This window comes from Rhinatrema bivittatum, chromosome 8, assembly GCF_901001135.1.
Source record: "Rhinatrema bivittatum chromosome 8, aRhiBiv1.1, whole genome shotgun sequence".
Taxonomy (NCBI): Eukaryota; Metazoa; Chordata; class Amphibia; order Gymnophiona; family Rhinatrematidae; genus Rhinatrema; species Rhinatrema bivittatum.
The window spans coordinates 147,776,345-147,792,968 of record NC_042622.1 but is presented as its reverse complement, the minus strand read 5'-3'; the positions used below and the strand labels follow the sequence as shown (position 1 = coordinate 147,792,968).

Sequence of the window (16,624 nt, the reverse complement as noted above, 5' to 3'; positions counted from 1 at the left end):
AACTGGGGAGAGAATTAGAATAAGAAAACCGAGCAGTTAGGATTAAATTATGTACATTATATTGTGAAGTCTCTTATAAAATTTGCTTTCATCATGGTGATTCATCATCACCATCGGAGGATGGTGATGATGAATCACCATCCTCCGAGACCTCCAAGGGATCATCTGCATTCCCCAAATGCAATTGTTGTCCCAGCACTCTCTGAATTCTGGTCGCCCCACCAGTTTGAGCCGAACAAGGCCTTTTTGCCACAACTGGCTCCTGCAGGTCCACTGGCTTGTGAAGGAGACGTCCAGCCGCAGTTTTAGCCAAAAATGCCTTGCGCATAAGAACAAGTGAATCCGAGGAAAAATTCCCTGGGTTTTCCGGAACCTGCTCCAGGAGGTGTTCCTTCCTCCTCCTCCTCCCTCAGCAGAGGATCCTGGGACCCCTAGAGTTCTGAGGGTCTTCAATCTGCCAGCGGTAGGGGCAGGGCAGACCTCTTGCAGGCCCTTTCTGTCACAGCAGCAAAGGAGGACAAAATGGCCACCATTGCCGCCAAAAACAAGAAGACAGGCTGCTCAGCTCCCTCAGCACTTCCTGTGGAGGATCGCTGCCTGTCTGCGCCTTTTATCGCAGTCCCTGAGCTGCCCTCTCCCCGCGCAGCATGATTTTCTTCCTTTTTTTTTTTTAACTGCTACACCTGCCTGCAAAAACTACCGTAAGAGCTAGCCCCTAATGCACTCAACCTCCCCGAAGCGGCACACTGCAAAGCCCAGCCAAAGTACCCAACGGCACAACGATAAACTGAGGTTTGTTCTTTTTTTTTTTTTTTAAATATGTATGAAAGCAAACTTCCCTTTACCAGCTGCAGGCTCCAGCTATCCACCTGTAGGAGGGAGGAGAGGGAACTGGCCCTGCCAATTATCTCCCCTTTCAGTAGGTCAAGGATCTGGAGAGACCCAGGGGTTACCAATCCCCTCGCTCGTCCACTCCTCCACCTGAAAGGATGGCCCCACCAGGACCTACCGACCTTCAGGAAAGGCTATCCAGTCACCTATTCCTAAAACTGCCTTTTAGCTCCCTTTTTTTTTTTCTTCTCTTGGACTATAGGATTTGCACCACCTTCCATCCGCTGGAGACAGAGAAATACTGACAGACTGCACACCAGGTTAAGTGACAGTGTCGGCAAAACTTTCTCTGTCTCCATTTCCTGGAAGGGAGGCAAAACCCAGGAGTCTGGATTGATCTGGGTACATCCAGGGAATGAAGAATAAAAATGAGAATATCATAAGGCCTCTATTGATCCATGATGCGAACACACCTTAAATAACTGTGTTCACTTCTCAAAGACATAGCAGAACTAGAAAAGGTGCAGTGAAGGGGATAAAATATTATAAAAGGAATAGAACAGCTCCCTTATGAAGAAAGGCTAAACAGTTAGGACTCTTTAGCTTTGAGAAGGGATGACTAAGAACATAAAAACATGCCAATCTGGGTCAGACCAAGGGTCCATCAAGCCCAGCATCCTGTTTCCAACATTGGCCAATTAAGGCCATAAGAACCTGGCAATTACCCAAAACCTAAGACTATTCCATGCTACTGTTGCTAGTAATAGCAGTGGCTATTTTCTAAGTCAACATAATTAATAGCAGGTAATGGACTTCTCCTCCAAGAACTTATCCAATCCTTTTTTAAACACAGCTATACTAACTGCACTAACCACATTCTCTGGCAACAAATTCCAGAGTTTGATTGTGATTGTGCGATTAGTTGTAAATGTCCCACATGCTAACTTCATTGAGTGCCCCCTAGTCTTTCTCTATTATCTGAAAGACTAAATAACCAATTCACATCTACCTGTTCTAGACCTCTCATGATTTGAAACACCTCTATCAATATCCCCCCTCAGCCGTCTCTTCTCCAAGCTGAAAAGTCCTAACCTCTTTAGTCTTTCCTCATAGGGGAGCTGTTCCATTCCCCTTATCATTTTGGTCGCCCTTCTGTGTACCTTCTCCAGTACAATTATATCTTTTTTTTTTTAGATGCGGCAACCAGAATTGTACACAGTATTCAAGGTGCGGTCTCACCATGGAGCAATACAGAGGCATTATGATATTTTCCGTTTTATTCACCATTCCCTTTCTAATAGTTCCCAACATTGTTTGCTTTTTTGACTGCCGCAGCACACTGAGCCAACTATTTCAATGTGTTATCCACTATGATGCTTGGATCTCTTTCTTGGGTAGTAGCACCTAATATGGAACCTAACATTGTGTAACTATAGCATGGGTTATTTTTCCCTATATGCATCACCTTGCACTTATCCACATTAAATTTCATCTGCCATTTCGATGCCCAATTTTCCAGTCTCACAAGGTCTTTCTGCAATTTATCACAATCTGCTTGTGATTTAACTACTCTGAACAATTTTGTATCATTTGCAAATTTGATTATCTCACGTGTCATATTTTTTTCCAGATCATTTATAAATATATTGAAAAGGGTCCCATACAGATCTCTGAGGCACTCCACTGCCCTCTCCCTTCCACTGAGAAAATTGTCCATTTAATCCTACTATCTGTTTCCTGTTAGCCAGTTTGTAATCCATGAAAGGACATCGCCCCCTTTCCCATGACTTTACTTTTCCTAGAAGCCTCTCATGAGGAACTTTGTCAAACGCCTTCTGAAAATCCAAGTATACTGGGGGAGACCAAGATGGCCGCTGCACGGTACACACGCTAGCGTCGGTCTCTCTCTGGAGGTCTCGAATCTTGCTTATTTTCCAACTTGCTTTCTACATCACATTTCCTATTATGCCGCACACGAAGCGAAAAGCAAGAATAAGAGAAAATATTACCTCGACACCACTACCAGACGAAAGACAGCCGAGAATAGACCTGATGTTGGCGCGACACGCTTTGAGTTCGCCGGAAGGAGGAGCCGCGGGAGGAATCGGCTTGGGCAGACGCCGATCCTCATGGCAGAGGAGACATCTTTGAGCCCCGGCGCGCCAGCCGTTCCTGACCCCCCCCCGTCCGGATCCCCGATGGTATCGGAGGTAGGGATGGCAGAGCTGCTGAAGGGATCGGCCTCAGAGGATCTCGGGGACCAGAGAAGGAGCAGAGGAGATCCGCTGCCTTCGGTGAGCTCAGTGTTTGAGAGCTCCTTGGCCTCGAAGGGAGAGGCGCAGCTCGGCCAGATAGGAGGGGAAGGCCAGACAGAGAAAGGAATGAAGGAACCAGAACTAGAGGTCATTTGTAACAAACCTTTGCCAAAACCTCCAAAAATCACCCTGGAGGAAATTTGGCACGTTCTTACCTCTATGAATAGTTATTTGAATACATTAACCTTTATGGTTAAGGAAAGCATGAATAAAGTTCAGATTTTGGAAAAGAAGCTGGACACTTTTGAAACGTCTGGGAAAGAAATGGACATTAAAATAGAAAAAATCCAGGAGGTCCAAAATAATTTGATCAAATCGGAGAGTCTTTGCAATAAAAGATTGGAAATAGTGGAAAACGAATTAAGGAGAGCGAATTTAAGAATAACAAATTTTCCCAAATCGAGAATGGTAACCGCAAGAGAGATGTTCAAGAGTTATTTAGTTAATGTTTTAAAATTTCCTGAACAAGCCATCCCAGCAATTTCACAAATTTTTTATTCCCATTAAAAGTGAGGGGAAAATTGATGTATTGAATGATTCGGTGTTGAATATATCTGCTATTCTTGAAATGTCACAGGAAATAATAATTGACACCAGAGCTACACTCCTGGTTACCTTTGTATTTGTTTCCGAGAGGGACACTGTCTTGAGATTGGCATTCCGAAATCAGAAGCAAGAATTCTTTGGCCAGCAATTCCTGATATAATGAAAGTTACGCAGGAAAGAAGAAAACAGTTTTTGGTCATGCGGAATGAGGTTATATCTAGGAATGCTAAATATCATCTTCGTTTTCCATCAAAGTGTTTAATAATATATCATAATACGAGATATATATTTAATGAACCAGAACAATTGCGTCTCTTTCTAGACACTCATTCATAAGGTCCCTGCCTGGGGCTGGCAGTTGAAGTAATAGAGCGTGGAACTGTGCAGAAAAGATTTGTTGATTTCCTTTTTTCTGCCCTATTTTTCCTTTCATGGTATCCCATTGTTCTTATTATAATTTTGGGAGAAATTTACATTTAACATTATGGCTAATTTTGTTAATATAAAACTGACTTATATTCAAGTTTAAATATTGAACATATTTGATTTGATTACCGTGTGTTACCCAAGTATTTCTGTATGGTGAATACTATTGTAAATTGTGGTAAATTCATAAAAATAAAATTAAAAAAAAAAGAAAATCCAAGTATACTACATCTACCAGTTCACCTTTATCCACATGTTTATTAACTCCTTCAAAAAAGTGAAGCAGATTTGTGAGGCAAGACTTGCCTTGGGTAAAGCCATGCTGACTTTGTTCCATTAAACCATGCCTTTCTATATGTTCTATGACTGATGTGATATGATAGAGGTTTATAAAATCATGAATGGAGTGGGACAATGTTAATAAGAAATGATTATTCAAACTTTAAAATAGTGCTAGGACTAGGAGAAACCCCATGAAACTATCTGGTAGCAGATTTAAAACAGATTTAAGAAAATGCTTATTTCTTCATAATGGAATTTGTGGCAGAGGATGTGGCCAAGCTAATAATATAGCAGAGTTTAAAATAGGTTTGGACAGGTTTCTGGAAAATCTGTCCATTATCAATTATTGCATAGGTAAGCTTGGGAATCTCTACTTCTGGGAGTCAGCAACAGGGAATGGATCTTCCACATATTGACCAGTATCTGAGACAACATAGCATGTAGAATTTTATGATGTCATAGTGGACTTTTAAGCATTTGTGGAACTTGATTAGCTTGGAGCCACTCTTAAGATTCTGTGTTTTGTGTTTTAAAAATGTGCTGTTTCTGTTTAAGAACAAAGCATAGCTGACCAAAAGGAATTTGGTCTTAATTGCTTTTTTTTCATCTTCCAGGCTTCCCTCCCATGCCAGTGCCACCTGCTGGTTTTGCAGGGCTCACAGATGAGGAGCTGCGGGCCATGGAGGGCCATGAGCGGCAGAATTTGGAGGCTAGATTACAGTGTCTGCAGAACATCCACACACTGCTAGATGCTGCCATGCTGCAAATCAACCAGTATCTGACTGTGTTGGCCACCATTGGGTCAGTACATAGTATGTCTCTGGCCCAAAAATAAACCATCTCCTTATCGAAGGCCTCTCTATTGCTGGATTTACAGGTCTTCAAAAAATTATTGCAGGAGTCTATTTCTGCAGGAAAAAACAAATATCCCTACAGCTGAACCACATATTGTGTAGTATTGTGAGAAAAATGTTATGAAAGAATATTCTCATTATCCTGCAATTTGGCTTGTTGTGCAACTCAGGAATTTTGCAGAGTTGAGGTAAAAATGCTGGATTCTGGTATTCGATATGGCTGGTCAAAGAAGACTGACCTCAGATATTAGCTTGTGACATTGCTAAGGGCATATGGCTGATTAGGGCAGTGATGTCACAGACACTAGATAGTGACTTCATTAGAGGAATGCAGCTATGGGAGTTTTAAATGTATGCTCACAAACAAATTTTTATTTAAGTGATCATGAGTAAATTCAATTTTTTAAAATAACTTTCTTGTAAAAATTATAATTTAGATACTCTGGTATGAAATATAAACCAGAATGCCTTATGGTAAGATCATGTCCATTCAACTGTCTGAGCTACTATCAGCATACAGAATGACGGCACACTTGCTTACTATGATTAGATGAATATGTTCATCAAAAAGTTTTTGAAAAAGGTTCTTTCATTGTGTTCCTGTTGCAGTAATGTGCACTGTTCCCTGTATGTACCCGGATCAGTCCAGACTCCTGGGTTCTGTCCACTCACCAGCAGATGGAGGCAGAAAAAATTCCAACTGACTCCACCCCTTCCGTGAGGTGCACCTCACGGAAGGGGTCAGTATTTTTCTGCCTCCAGCAGATGGTGGAGGTGCAAAACCTACAGTCAGGTTTTTAGTCAGTTTTAAAAAAAAAAAGAAAAAATAGATATTTATGTTGTAAAATTTATTCCCTGTGCGTACGCGGATCAGTCCAGACAGTGGGTTATATCCCCCTTCCAGCAGAAGGAGTCAGAGAAAAACTTGAAAGGAGCTCCTATATAAGCAGGTGCACCCTCTGCATCCCTTCAGCAGATGAGAGGTTTAGAATCTGCGGTCCTCCCTTCTCTTATTTCTGGTTTTTGAGCACTAGTTTTCTTCTGTTTTGTTGGCTTTTGTTCTCCTTTTGGTTGGATCAAGTTGTATTTAAAAAAAAAAAAAAAGTCAAATTTTAGACTGAAAGTTTTTAGTCAGTGCCCTCAGTGCTGGGACACTTGCAGGCAGAACGGTTTCCCTAATTTGGTCTTGTCTTTTCTCATTCAGGGTAAGTTCTGTATGTTTTGGGTTTTTTTCTCAGGTCTGAATGGTTTTGGGTTACTTTCTGGAGTGATAGTTGGTGGTCCAACCTCTCCCCCTTCTTCCAACAACATGCTGCCCTGAGAAGCCGTTTGCCTCGGGGCAGCGCTAGCAGAGAGGAGATATTCCTCTGCTCAAAAAAAAGACAAACAGGAGGCGATTTCAGAGGGAGTTTTCTAAAGTCGTTGGTATTTGAGCGGAGGTTTTTTCCCGCTCTCGGCTGCTTTTGGGGGTTTTCTGTTTTTACCAGACAGCCTGTCTCCCTTCCCCCATGCCGTGATTCTTGCAATGTGATGCCTGCGGAGAGCCCAGGTCGAGGCTCTCCAGAGAAGGCCTTTGCTCCAGGTTCCTCCCTGGTGGGGAGGGTCCCTCGAGCCCAGCTACTCGATCCGCAGTGTGTTCGTAATCGCGCCAGCCTCCGGGGGGGCAGCCCCATTCCCGTCATTGTGTTTGGGACGAGTTCCTGAAGTGGCGTTCAAACGCTCTACCACTACTCAGAAGACAGTTGACCCACTCTAGCTCACAATAAACCCTTAATGATACGTATAGTGTTTGGAATGATAATGACCTTGAGTACAGGTACGGGGGGAGGGGAGGGAAGGGGGCGAGGTGTTTCCACTTTTACAACTATAAATATGTTGCGACCGTCGCTGCCCGATGTCTCCACTCCGCCCACCTTACCGCATTGGCGACTCCCTCCAGGGTTGATGGAAGGCTGGCTGCCGCGGCGTCTTCAGCCGTTCTCGTCCGGCGTCCCCGGACCGGCCCAACGCTGCAATCCGCCATGTTGATCTGATGCCTAGGGGCGCACACGCGGTGCGACCCCGCCTCAAGAACCAGAAGTGGTGCGAGCCTCGGGGGCATCCCCCTGAGATGACATCATCCGCTTCAGATATTTAAAGGTCTCTGAATCGCTAATCAAACTCGAGTTAGCAAGGATAAGGATTCATTCTATCTATACTTCTCTGCCTCCTCGGACTAACCAGGGGTACCCACTCTTTGGGGGCCTCATTCTCTCTTACTTTGTAGATTGCAGTCTGGAACCGATACTCTCTCTCCTTGAGGGCCCTCGTTCCCGGACTTCTTTGGAATTCACTTCTGCCTGGAAGTCATCGCTGCCTACTACATCTGTGAGTTACCATCGTACTCACAGAGCTTTCCCTGGAACCAGGTACTCTCTCCTCAAGGGCCTACTTCATTCCAGCTCCTGGGCTTCTATGAGACATTGTGTGAGTGTTACCATCAGGTTCTGTCCATGAACTCTGCATACCCTGCCTACTCACTATATTTCAGTTTCTCTGCAGCTCAGTCTCCAGGGATCGCTGTTCCAGCATCTGAGGGACTACAGCCCAGCCGGGTATTCCAGCTCACTATTGCCACCTCTGGTGGTTCAGTATATTGTCAAATAAAAGAACTAGTGTGTGTCTGTTTCCTAAGTCTGAGCCTGACCAATGGTCCCTCTCGGGATCTTCCCCCGGGGGCATGGTCATCTGCCACCGGCCCAAGGATCCATCCACAACTCTCCTAAATAATAACAAAATAAGGTGTAAATGTAAGATGACGTCAATCTTTGTTTTGTAATGTTGCTATCATTTATTACCAATAAAACTGTTTATACAAAAAAAAGAGGAGCGGGCTCAGAACCAGGCCACAGCCGCAACACGCAGTGAGAATCAGCAGATCTATCTACAGGAAGAGATCAAAGGGGGCAGACTTGCCCCCATTCTACCAAAGATGGGTCGAAATAATGTGTGACAATTGGGTCCTATCCATCATCCAAGAGGGATACTACCTGGACTTCCACAGCATCCCCCCGGATGAGTTTGTGATTTCTCCGTGTCACGACCCCTCCAAGAGGAAGGCAGTGGAAACCATACTATCAAAACTCCTTGCCCTAAAGGCAATAACACCGGTACCCACGCACCAACAAAATTCTGGGCACTATTCCATCTATTTCATCGTGCCCAAGAAAGAGGGAACGTTCCGGCCCATACTGGACCTCAAAACCGTCAATCGCTACCTGAAGGTACCCCGCTTCCGCATGGAAACCCTGAGTTCGGTCATAAAGACGGTACAACCGGGAGAATTCCTGACCTCCCTGGATCTGTCAGAAGCCTATCTTCACATACCAATCCATTGCATCCATCAGCGTTTCCTATGCTTCGCCATATTGGGCCATCACTACCAGTTCCAGGCCCTACCATTCGGGCTAGCTATGGCTCCCCGAATGTTCACCAAGATCATAGTAGTAGCGGCGACACTGAGGAAAGAAGGAATCCTCATGCACCCTTACTTGGACAATTGGCTGATCAGAGCGAAATCGCCAGAGGAAAGCCATCAAGCAACCACCAGAGTCAAGGAACTACTGCAGAGCCTTGGGTGGGTCGTCAACACACCCAAGAGCCACCTGCAGCCCTCCCAATCCCTAGAGTACTTGGGAGTCTGGTTCGACACCAAATGGAACAAAGTCACCCTTCCTCCTACAAGGAGAAGAAGATTGGAACAACTACAAGCATTGTTGAACTCCACTCTTCCCATGGCATGGGACTATATCTCCAAGTCCTCGGACTCATGGCATCAACCATAGAAGTTGTCCCGTGGGCAAGGGCCCACATGCGGCCCCTACAACATTCCCTACTGTCATGGTGGAACCCGATGTCTCAAAACTACTTCGCCCCCCCCCCCCCCCCCCCCCCCCCCTCTGGCTACTGGCGCAGGTTCGGAATCAGCTAAATGGTGGCTACAAGAAGACCATCTGAGCGAGGGAACAAGCCTATCCCCACTAGAATGGACCTTGCTCACGACGGATGCAAGCCTGCGAGAATGGGGAGCCCACTGCCCTGAGCTAACAGCTCAAGGGCAATGGGACAAAGAAGAGTCTGCATGGAACATAAACAGACTGGAAGCCCGAGCAGTCAGACTAGCCTGCCTACAGTTCAGTAACTGACTCCAGGTCAAATCAGTCAGTCATGTCTGACAACGCCACAACAGTGGCCTACATCAACCGCCAGGGGGGAACCAGAAGCCAGCAAGTGTCTCTGGAAATAGAGCCCCTAATGACGTGGGCAGAATCAAATCTACAAGGGCTATCAGCCGCCCACATCGCGGGAAAAGACAATGTCACTGCGGATTACCTAGCAGAGAGAGTCTGGATCTAGGGGAATGGACACTGTTTACAGCAGCCTTCCCGCTGATAGTAAACCATTGGGGAACCCCAGTTATGGATCTTCTGGCAACCGGGTCTAACACCCGGGTTCCCAAGTTCTTCAACCGAAGACGGGAACCGCTGTCCCAGGGAATCTACGCCCTCGTCCAGACCTGGCCACAGGAGGACCTACTGAGTACGCCTTCCCTCCATGGCCACTATGGGGCGGAATCATCCGCAAAATAGAACACCACAGAGGGCTGGCACTTCCAGTGGCCCTGGACTGGCCAAGAAGACCGTGGTACGCAGACATGCGAAGACTTCTGGCAGGAAACCCTCTATGCCTACCTCCACACAGGGATCTACTCCAGCAAGGTCCAATCCTCCACGAAGACCCAATGAGATTCTCGCTTACGGTCTGGCCATTGAGAGGTCTCGCCTGAAAAAGAGTGGATACTCAGGACCAGTGATTGACACACTGCTCCGAGCACGCAAGTTCTCCACCTCCTTAACATATATACGAGTATGGAGAATATTTTGAAGCCTGTTGTGAGGATCGTGACATCCTTTCACAGACAGTCAAAATCCCCATGATCCTGGAATTTCTGCAGGACGGCGTGAACAAAGGGTTGTCCCTCAACTCCAAGGTGCAACTGGCCGCCCTGGCCAGCTTCAGACCCAGAGTGGACGGCACCAGCCTAGCGGCCCACCCAGACATCTCCCGCTTCTTAAAAGGGGTCAAGCACATTCGGCCACCTCTAAAGTGGCCGATACCCCTATGGAATCTCAATCTAGTGTTAGACTTCTTAGCGGGAGCTTCGTTCAACCAACTCGTGGTCTGTCCCTACGGCTCCTGACCTTGAAGACTGCGTTCCTCGTGGCAATCTGCTCAGCCCGTCGAATCTCCAAACTTCAAGCACTATCATGCCGGGAGCCGTTCCTCAGATTCTCGCCGGGATCCATACATCTGTGCACTGTACCCTCCTTCCTGCCAAAGGTGGTTTCTCACTTCCATCTAAACCAAACCATCTCGCTGCCATCTCCAGACAAGCATAAGGACTCTGAAGACTCACGCCTTCTTCGCCACCTGAAAGTCGGCAGACTCCTAGTCCGATACTTGGAAAGATCGGAACCTGTACGAAAGACGGACCATCTATTCGTTCTTCACAATGGGAAGAAGCAAGGGGAAGCGGCCTTGCGGGCAACCATAGCCTGCTGGATCAAAGAAGTAATCAAGGCGGCCTATGTAGAGGCAGGCAAGCCTCCACCTCTACAAGTCAAGGCCCATTCCACAAGGGCCTAGGCAGTGACCTGGGCAGAAACCAAGATGCTGTCACCTGCGGGCGGCAATGTCCTCCATCCACACCTTCTTGAGATTCTATCGCCTAGATGTTCAGGCCAAGGAGGACACAGCATTCGCAGGGGTAGTACTAAATGGGCCACGGGCAGCCTCCCACCTGGTTCGGGAGTAGCTTTTATACATCCCATTGGTCCTGAGTCCATCTACTACAAGCTAGGAAATGTAGAAATTACTTACCTGATAATTTCATTTTCCTTAATGTAGACAGATGGACTCAGCACCCCGCCCATGGTTGCTTGTAATCAAGAATCCTCGGGGGAACCTTCCCCCGAGAGCAACACAAGCACGGGTAAGCCAACCCTTATCTCTAGTTCAGACACCCATATTACCAGGTGTCGGCGCTTCTCGGTTGAATGCCCTGGCTGTCTCCAGCTAGAAACCACGTCAACCAATCCGAGTAATCAAGTGTCAAGTTAATCATGTTAACCAAGTTAATCAAAATTATCCAAACACACATATATCCATAATTGCTTTTTGAGAAGAAAACTGAAGAGCAGAGCCTCGTGCATGGGTATATGTAGTGCTGACGTCAGATTGAAATTTGACTCAATCTCCAACTGCTATCAGGAGCACACTAGACCCATTGGTCCTGAGTCCATCTGTCTACACTATGGAAAATGAAATTATCAGGTAAGTAATTTCTTCAATCCTCGCGGGGGATGGATGTTCCAAAACGTAAACGCTCTCTAAGGACTCCGGTATCTCGGCCCTTACCTGACAGACCAGGGTGACCCAAGTGACATTCCTCCTCAGGATCCTGATTCTGCTGCTGGTCAAGATCCCTTGCCCTCTCAGGGTCCTCATGTAGTCTAAGGCGATGATCCTAAGGTGGTCCACCTCTTTAGGAAGGATGAGCTTATTCCTCTCATTTCTGCTATTCTTGAGGAATTGGGAATTGATTCCCCGCCAGAGGATTCTCGTATGGGTTCAATTGACCCTGTCATGGTTGATCTTCGTGGTCCAGCTCGGACTTTTCCTTTTCATCGTTCAGTCACAGACTTATTATTTCGCGAATGGGACACTCTTGACTTGGTATTAAAGATCAGCAAGGCCATAGATAAGCTATATCCTCTGCCTGAGGATGTTTTAGACCTTTTGCGATCTCTGCTGTTACCAAAAAGACTACAATCCCGGTTACCGGTACTACAGCTCTCAAAGATCTTCAGGATCGAAAGCTAGAGGTTCAACTTAAAAAGATTTTTGAAGTTTCGGCTCTTGGGGTCCAAGCCGCTATGTGCAGCAGTTTTGCTTTTAAGAGCAGGACTCCGCTGGGTTCAGCTCCTGCAGAATAATTCTTCTCTTTCTGAGTCCAAAGCTATTCAAGCTGGGCATTTGGAAACCGCTGTTTACAGTGCTGACTCTCTTTATGATTTGTTACGTACCTCAGCCAGATCGATTGTTTCGGCTCTCTCTACCCGCAGACTTCTCTGATTAAGACACTGGTCTGTGGATGTCTCTTCCAAAGCTCAGTTGGGATTTTTACCTTTTTAAGGGTAAACTTCTCTTTGGGAAAGATCTTGAGGACTTGATTCATTCCTTAGGAGAAAATAAGGTACATCATCTGCCTGAGGATAGGCCCAAGACAAGGGGATCGTTACCTTCCAGATCCTGTTTTTGAGGAAACCACAGGTTTCGCTCCTTCTGCTCTTCAGGTTCTTCTTTTCGGTGATAGCCAGCTAGACAGCAATCTTGGCCTCAGTCCTTTCGAGGACGTAGTTATGGGAGACCTGGTCCCTCCCAATCCTCTGGTGGAGCAAAAACTTCTCAGTGAGATGAGGCTGATCCATTCCTCTGTTCCGGTAGTGGGAAACAGATTGTCTCTCTCTTTCGAGGAATGTGCCAAAATAACATCAGATCAGTGGGTCCTTACTGTGATAAAACAAGGCTACGCTTTAGATTTTGTACAGTGCCCTCGCAACAGTTTTCTTGTCTCTCCATGCTCTTACGCTCAAAAGTGTCAGGCAGTGCGGGATACCTTACATCACCTAAGCGAGTTCAGGGCCATTGTGCCAGTACCTCAGTCGGAGTGGCGAAAGGGCCGTTATTCCATCTACTTCGTGGTACCCAAAAAAGACGGCACATTTCGTCCCATTCTGGACCTAAAAAGAGTCAATCGATGTTTGCTAATCCCAAGGTTTCGCATGGAAACCTTAAGAGCAGTCTTGGCATCCATCCACAAAGGAGAGTTCCTAGGTTCCTTGGACCTAACCAAGGCGTATCTTCACATAGGAATTTGTTCCGACTATCAGAAGTTTCTCCGGTTCTCACTACTGGGGGACCACTTCCAATTTTGCACTCTCCCATTTAGTCTCGCCACGGCACCCAGGATTTTTACCAAAATAATGGTTGTTGTAGACGCACAGCTTCGAAGAGAGGGAATTTGTTGCCAGAGGATGTGGTTAGTGCAGTTAGTATAGCTGTGTTTAAAAAAAGATTGGATAAGTTCTTGGAGGAGAAGTCCATTACCTGCTATTAGATTCACTTAGAGAATAGCCACTGCCATTAGCAATGGTAACATGGAATGGACTTAGCTTTTGGGTACTTGCCAGGTTCTTATGGCCTGGATTGGCCACTGTTGGAAACAGGAGGCTGGGCTTGATGGACCCTTGGTCTAACCCAGTATGGCATTTTCATATGTTCTTATGATTCTTTGTTCATTCCTACCTAGACGATTGGCTCATTCGAGCGAAGTTGGAACATCTGTTGCTCAGCTGTGTCTCGAGTTCTTCAGCTACTGCAGTCATTAGGCTGGGTTGTCAACCCGGCGAAGAGCCACTTAGTGCCATCCCAGTCCTTGGAGTTTCTGGGAGCCCTGTTCAACACCCGACTGGGGAAAGTTTTTTTTTCACGGAAGAATGGATCATCAAATTGCAGGGTCAGATTTGAGTCTTGTTGTCCAAGTCTCCTCCCAGAGTATGGCATTATCTACAGGTTCTAGGCTCCATGGCTTCCACTTTGGACTTAGTTCTGTGGGCCTTTGCTCATTTGAGACTGCTTCAGTCAGCATTGCTCTCCCACTGGAATCCGGTGTCAGAACAGTTTCATCTTCCTCTTCCTCCTACAGACTCTGCTCGTTCCAGTCTCAATTGGTGGCTCCTATTGCAGAATTTGCGTCGTGGGGTAGACCTAGTGGCTCCATTGTGGACAGTAGTCACTACGGATGCCAGTCTCTCCGGCTGGGGGGGGCAATTTGTCTCGACAAGTCTGTTCATGGCCAGTGGTCTCCAGAGGAATCTCGTTTGTCGATCAATCGTTTAGAGACCAGAGCGGTGAGGCTAGCCTTACAGGCTTTTCTCCCGCTTCTTCAGGGGAAGTCAGTCAGAATCCTTTCCGACAATGCGACGACAGTGGCTTATATCAACCTTCAAGGGGGAATCAAGAGCCTTCCGGAGGCATTCGAGGCTCAGCTCCTGATAGCATGGGTGGAACAACATCTCGTTCGCATTGCAGCATCTCACATTGCCGGGCTCAACAACATTCAAGCAGACTTTCTCAGTCACCATCGTCTAGATCCCGGGGAGTGGGAACTTTCCGAACAGGCGTTTCATCTCATTTGCGAAAAGTGGTCCACGTTGAGCATGGACCTGATGGCAACGTTCCGGAACTCCAAGGCTCCACACTTCTTCAGTTGATATCGGGAGCCAGGGGCAGAAGGAGTAGATACCTTGGTTCTTCCCTGGCCAATGAACATTCTGTTTTGTTTCCTCCCTGGCCTCTCATCAGCAAGATTCTTCGGCACATAGAATCTCATCCGTCGGAGGTGATTCTGGTAGCTCCAGAATGGCCGAGACGTCCTTGGTTTGCAGACCTTGTCAACCTCATAGTGGACAGTCCACTTTGCTTTCGGGACCTTCCGAATCTTCTCTGCCAAGGTCCCATTTGTTTGGAAGAGGTAGATCGCTTCTCTCTAGCGGCCTGGCTTTTGAAAGGCATCATTTGAAGGATAAGGGTTATTCTGATGCGGTGGTCACTATTCTTCTCAGGTCAAGAAAAACCTCTACTTCCCTGGCTTATGTCAGGGTTTAGGGAGTTTTTGAATCCTGGTGTGAGGAGAATCAGGTGATTCCTATTCAGGCTTTGATTCCTGACATTTTATCTTTTTTGCAGGCTGGTCTGGCTAAGGGCTTATCATGCAGTTTTCTCTCAGGGTACAGGTAGTGGCTCTAGGTTGCTTCCGTAGGAAGATTAAAGGAGTCTCCCTGGCTTCTCATCCTGATGTAGCTCGTTTTTTTCGGGGCGCAAAACACTTGCGTCCTCCTTTTAAAAATCCTTGCCCTTCATGGAGTTTGGTTCTTAAAGCTCTTTGTGCGGTGCCCTTTGAGCCTCTGAGAAGGGCTACTCTTAAGGATCTCACATTAAAGGTGATTTTTCTGGTGGCTATTTCTTCAGCCCATAGAGTTTCTGAGCTTCAGGCTTTGTCCTGTAGGGAGCCATTTTTAAGGATTACGGATTCTGGAGTTTCTTTGAGGACTGTTCTGTCTTTTCTCGCGAAAGTGGTTTTTTCCATTCAGTTGAATCAGTCGATTGATCTGCCATCTTTTCCTACTTCTCAGCCTTCAGATCCTCAGTCTAGAGGCTTGAGAAAGCTAGATGTGTGGCGGAGCCTATTGCGTTACCTCGGGGTCACTAATAGTTTCCACATGTCGGACCATCTTTTTGTTCTCTGGAGCAGCCCCAAGAGAGGGCACAAAGCATTTAGGGCTACTATAGCCTGATGGCTAAAAGAAGTTATTGGTTCGGCATACTTACTTCATGATCGGTCACTTCCATCTGGTCTTCGTGCTCACTCTACCCGGTCTCAAGCAACTTCCTCGGCGGAGTGTCAGCAAGAATCTCCGCAAGAGATTTGTATGGCGGTGACTTGGAAATCTTTATATACTTTTGCTAGACATTATTGCCTGGATGTTCAGGCTCCAAAATCTGAGGGTTTCGGTGAAGCGGTGATCCGAGCGGGACTCTCAGGGTCCCACCCTGTGTGAAGGAGCTCTGGATCCCAGGAGTCTAGACTGATCCGGGTACGTACAGGAAAAGGTAAATTGGTTCTTACCTGCTAATTTTCGTTCCTGTATTACCACGGATCAGTTCAGAGTCCCGCCCTTTTCAGTTTAAGGATAAGAGTCCGCTTGTTCTTGTTTGCTTTGCAGATAAGTATTTTCAGATAATAATTTGTCCTGTTAGGTGCTCTACTGCCGTTTGGGTCAGTGAGTCTGGTTCTTATGGAATGTTCTCCCAGTTTTTAGCAGTTAGCTACTTAGTTGGGTTTGGTTTTTTTTTAGTAGTTCTGCTTTGTTACATTTAAATACTGACGTACTGAAGGTGCACCTCATGGAAGGGGCGGAGTCAGTTGGAACTTTTCTGCCTCCATCTGCTGGTGAGTGGACAGAACCCAGGAGTCTGGACTGATCCGTGGTACTACAGGAACGAAAATTAGCAGGTAAGAACCAGTTTTCCTTTTTTTGGGTTTTTTTGTGCACCTCAAACCCTGTTTGTGCATAGGGACATAAAGGCATGTGTGATAGGTGGAAGCCAAGGTGTCTATGCTAGGTTGGGTACAAAAGTGGTTGTTTACAAGGACACCACTTCCATGTCTGTATAGACCCTATGGAAGTACACCCTTCTTTTTGTTTT

At 46.4% G+C, this 16,624-nt stretch overlaps 1 protein-coding gene across 5 annotated transcripts in view; it reads left to right on the top strand.

Annotated features, from left to right (window-relative positions):
- The window catches only part of SYVN1 (synoviolin 1), a 134,792-nt gene that overhangs the window by 99,870 nt on the left and 18,298 nt on the right, over positions 1 to 16,624 (top strand). For all 5 annotated transcript variants that reach the window (XM_029611402.1, XM_029611401.1, XM_029611405.1 and 2 more), the window contains exon 15: positions 5,015 to 5,201. In XM_029611402.1, the coding sequence (XP_029467262.1) occupies positions 5,015 to 5,201 (187 nt within the window). The remainder of the gene's footprint in view (positions 1 to 5,014; positions 5,202 to 16,624) is intronic.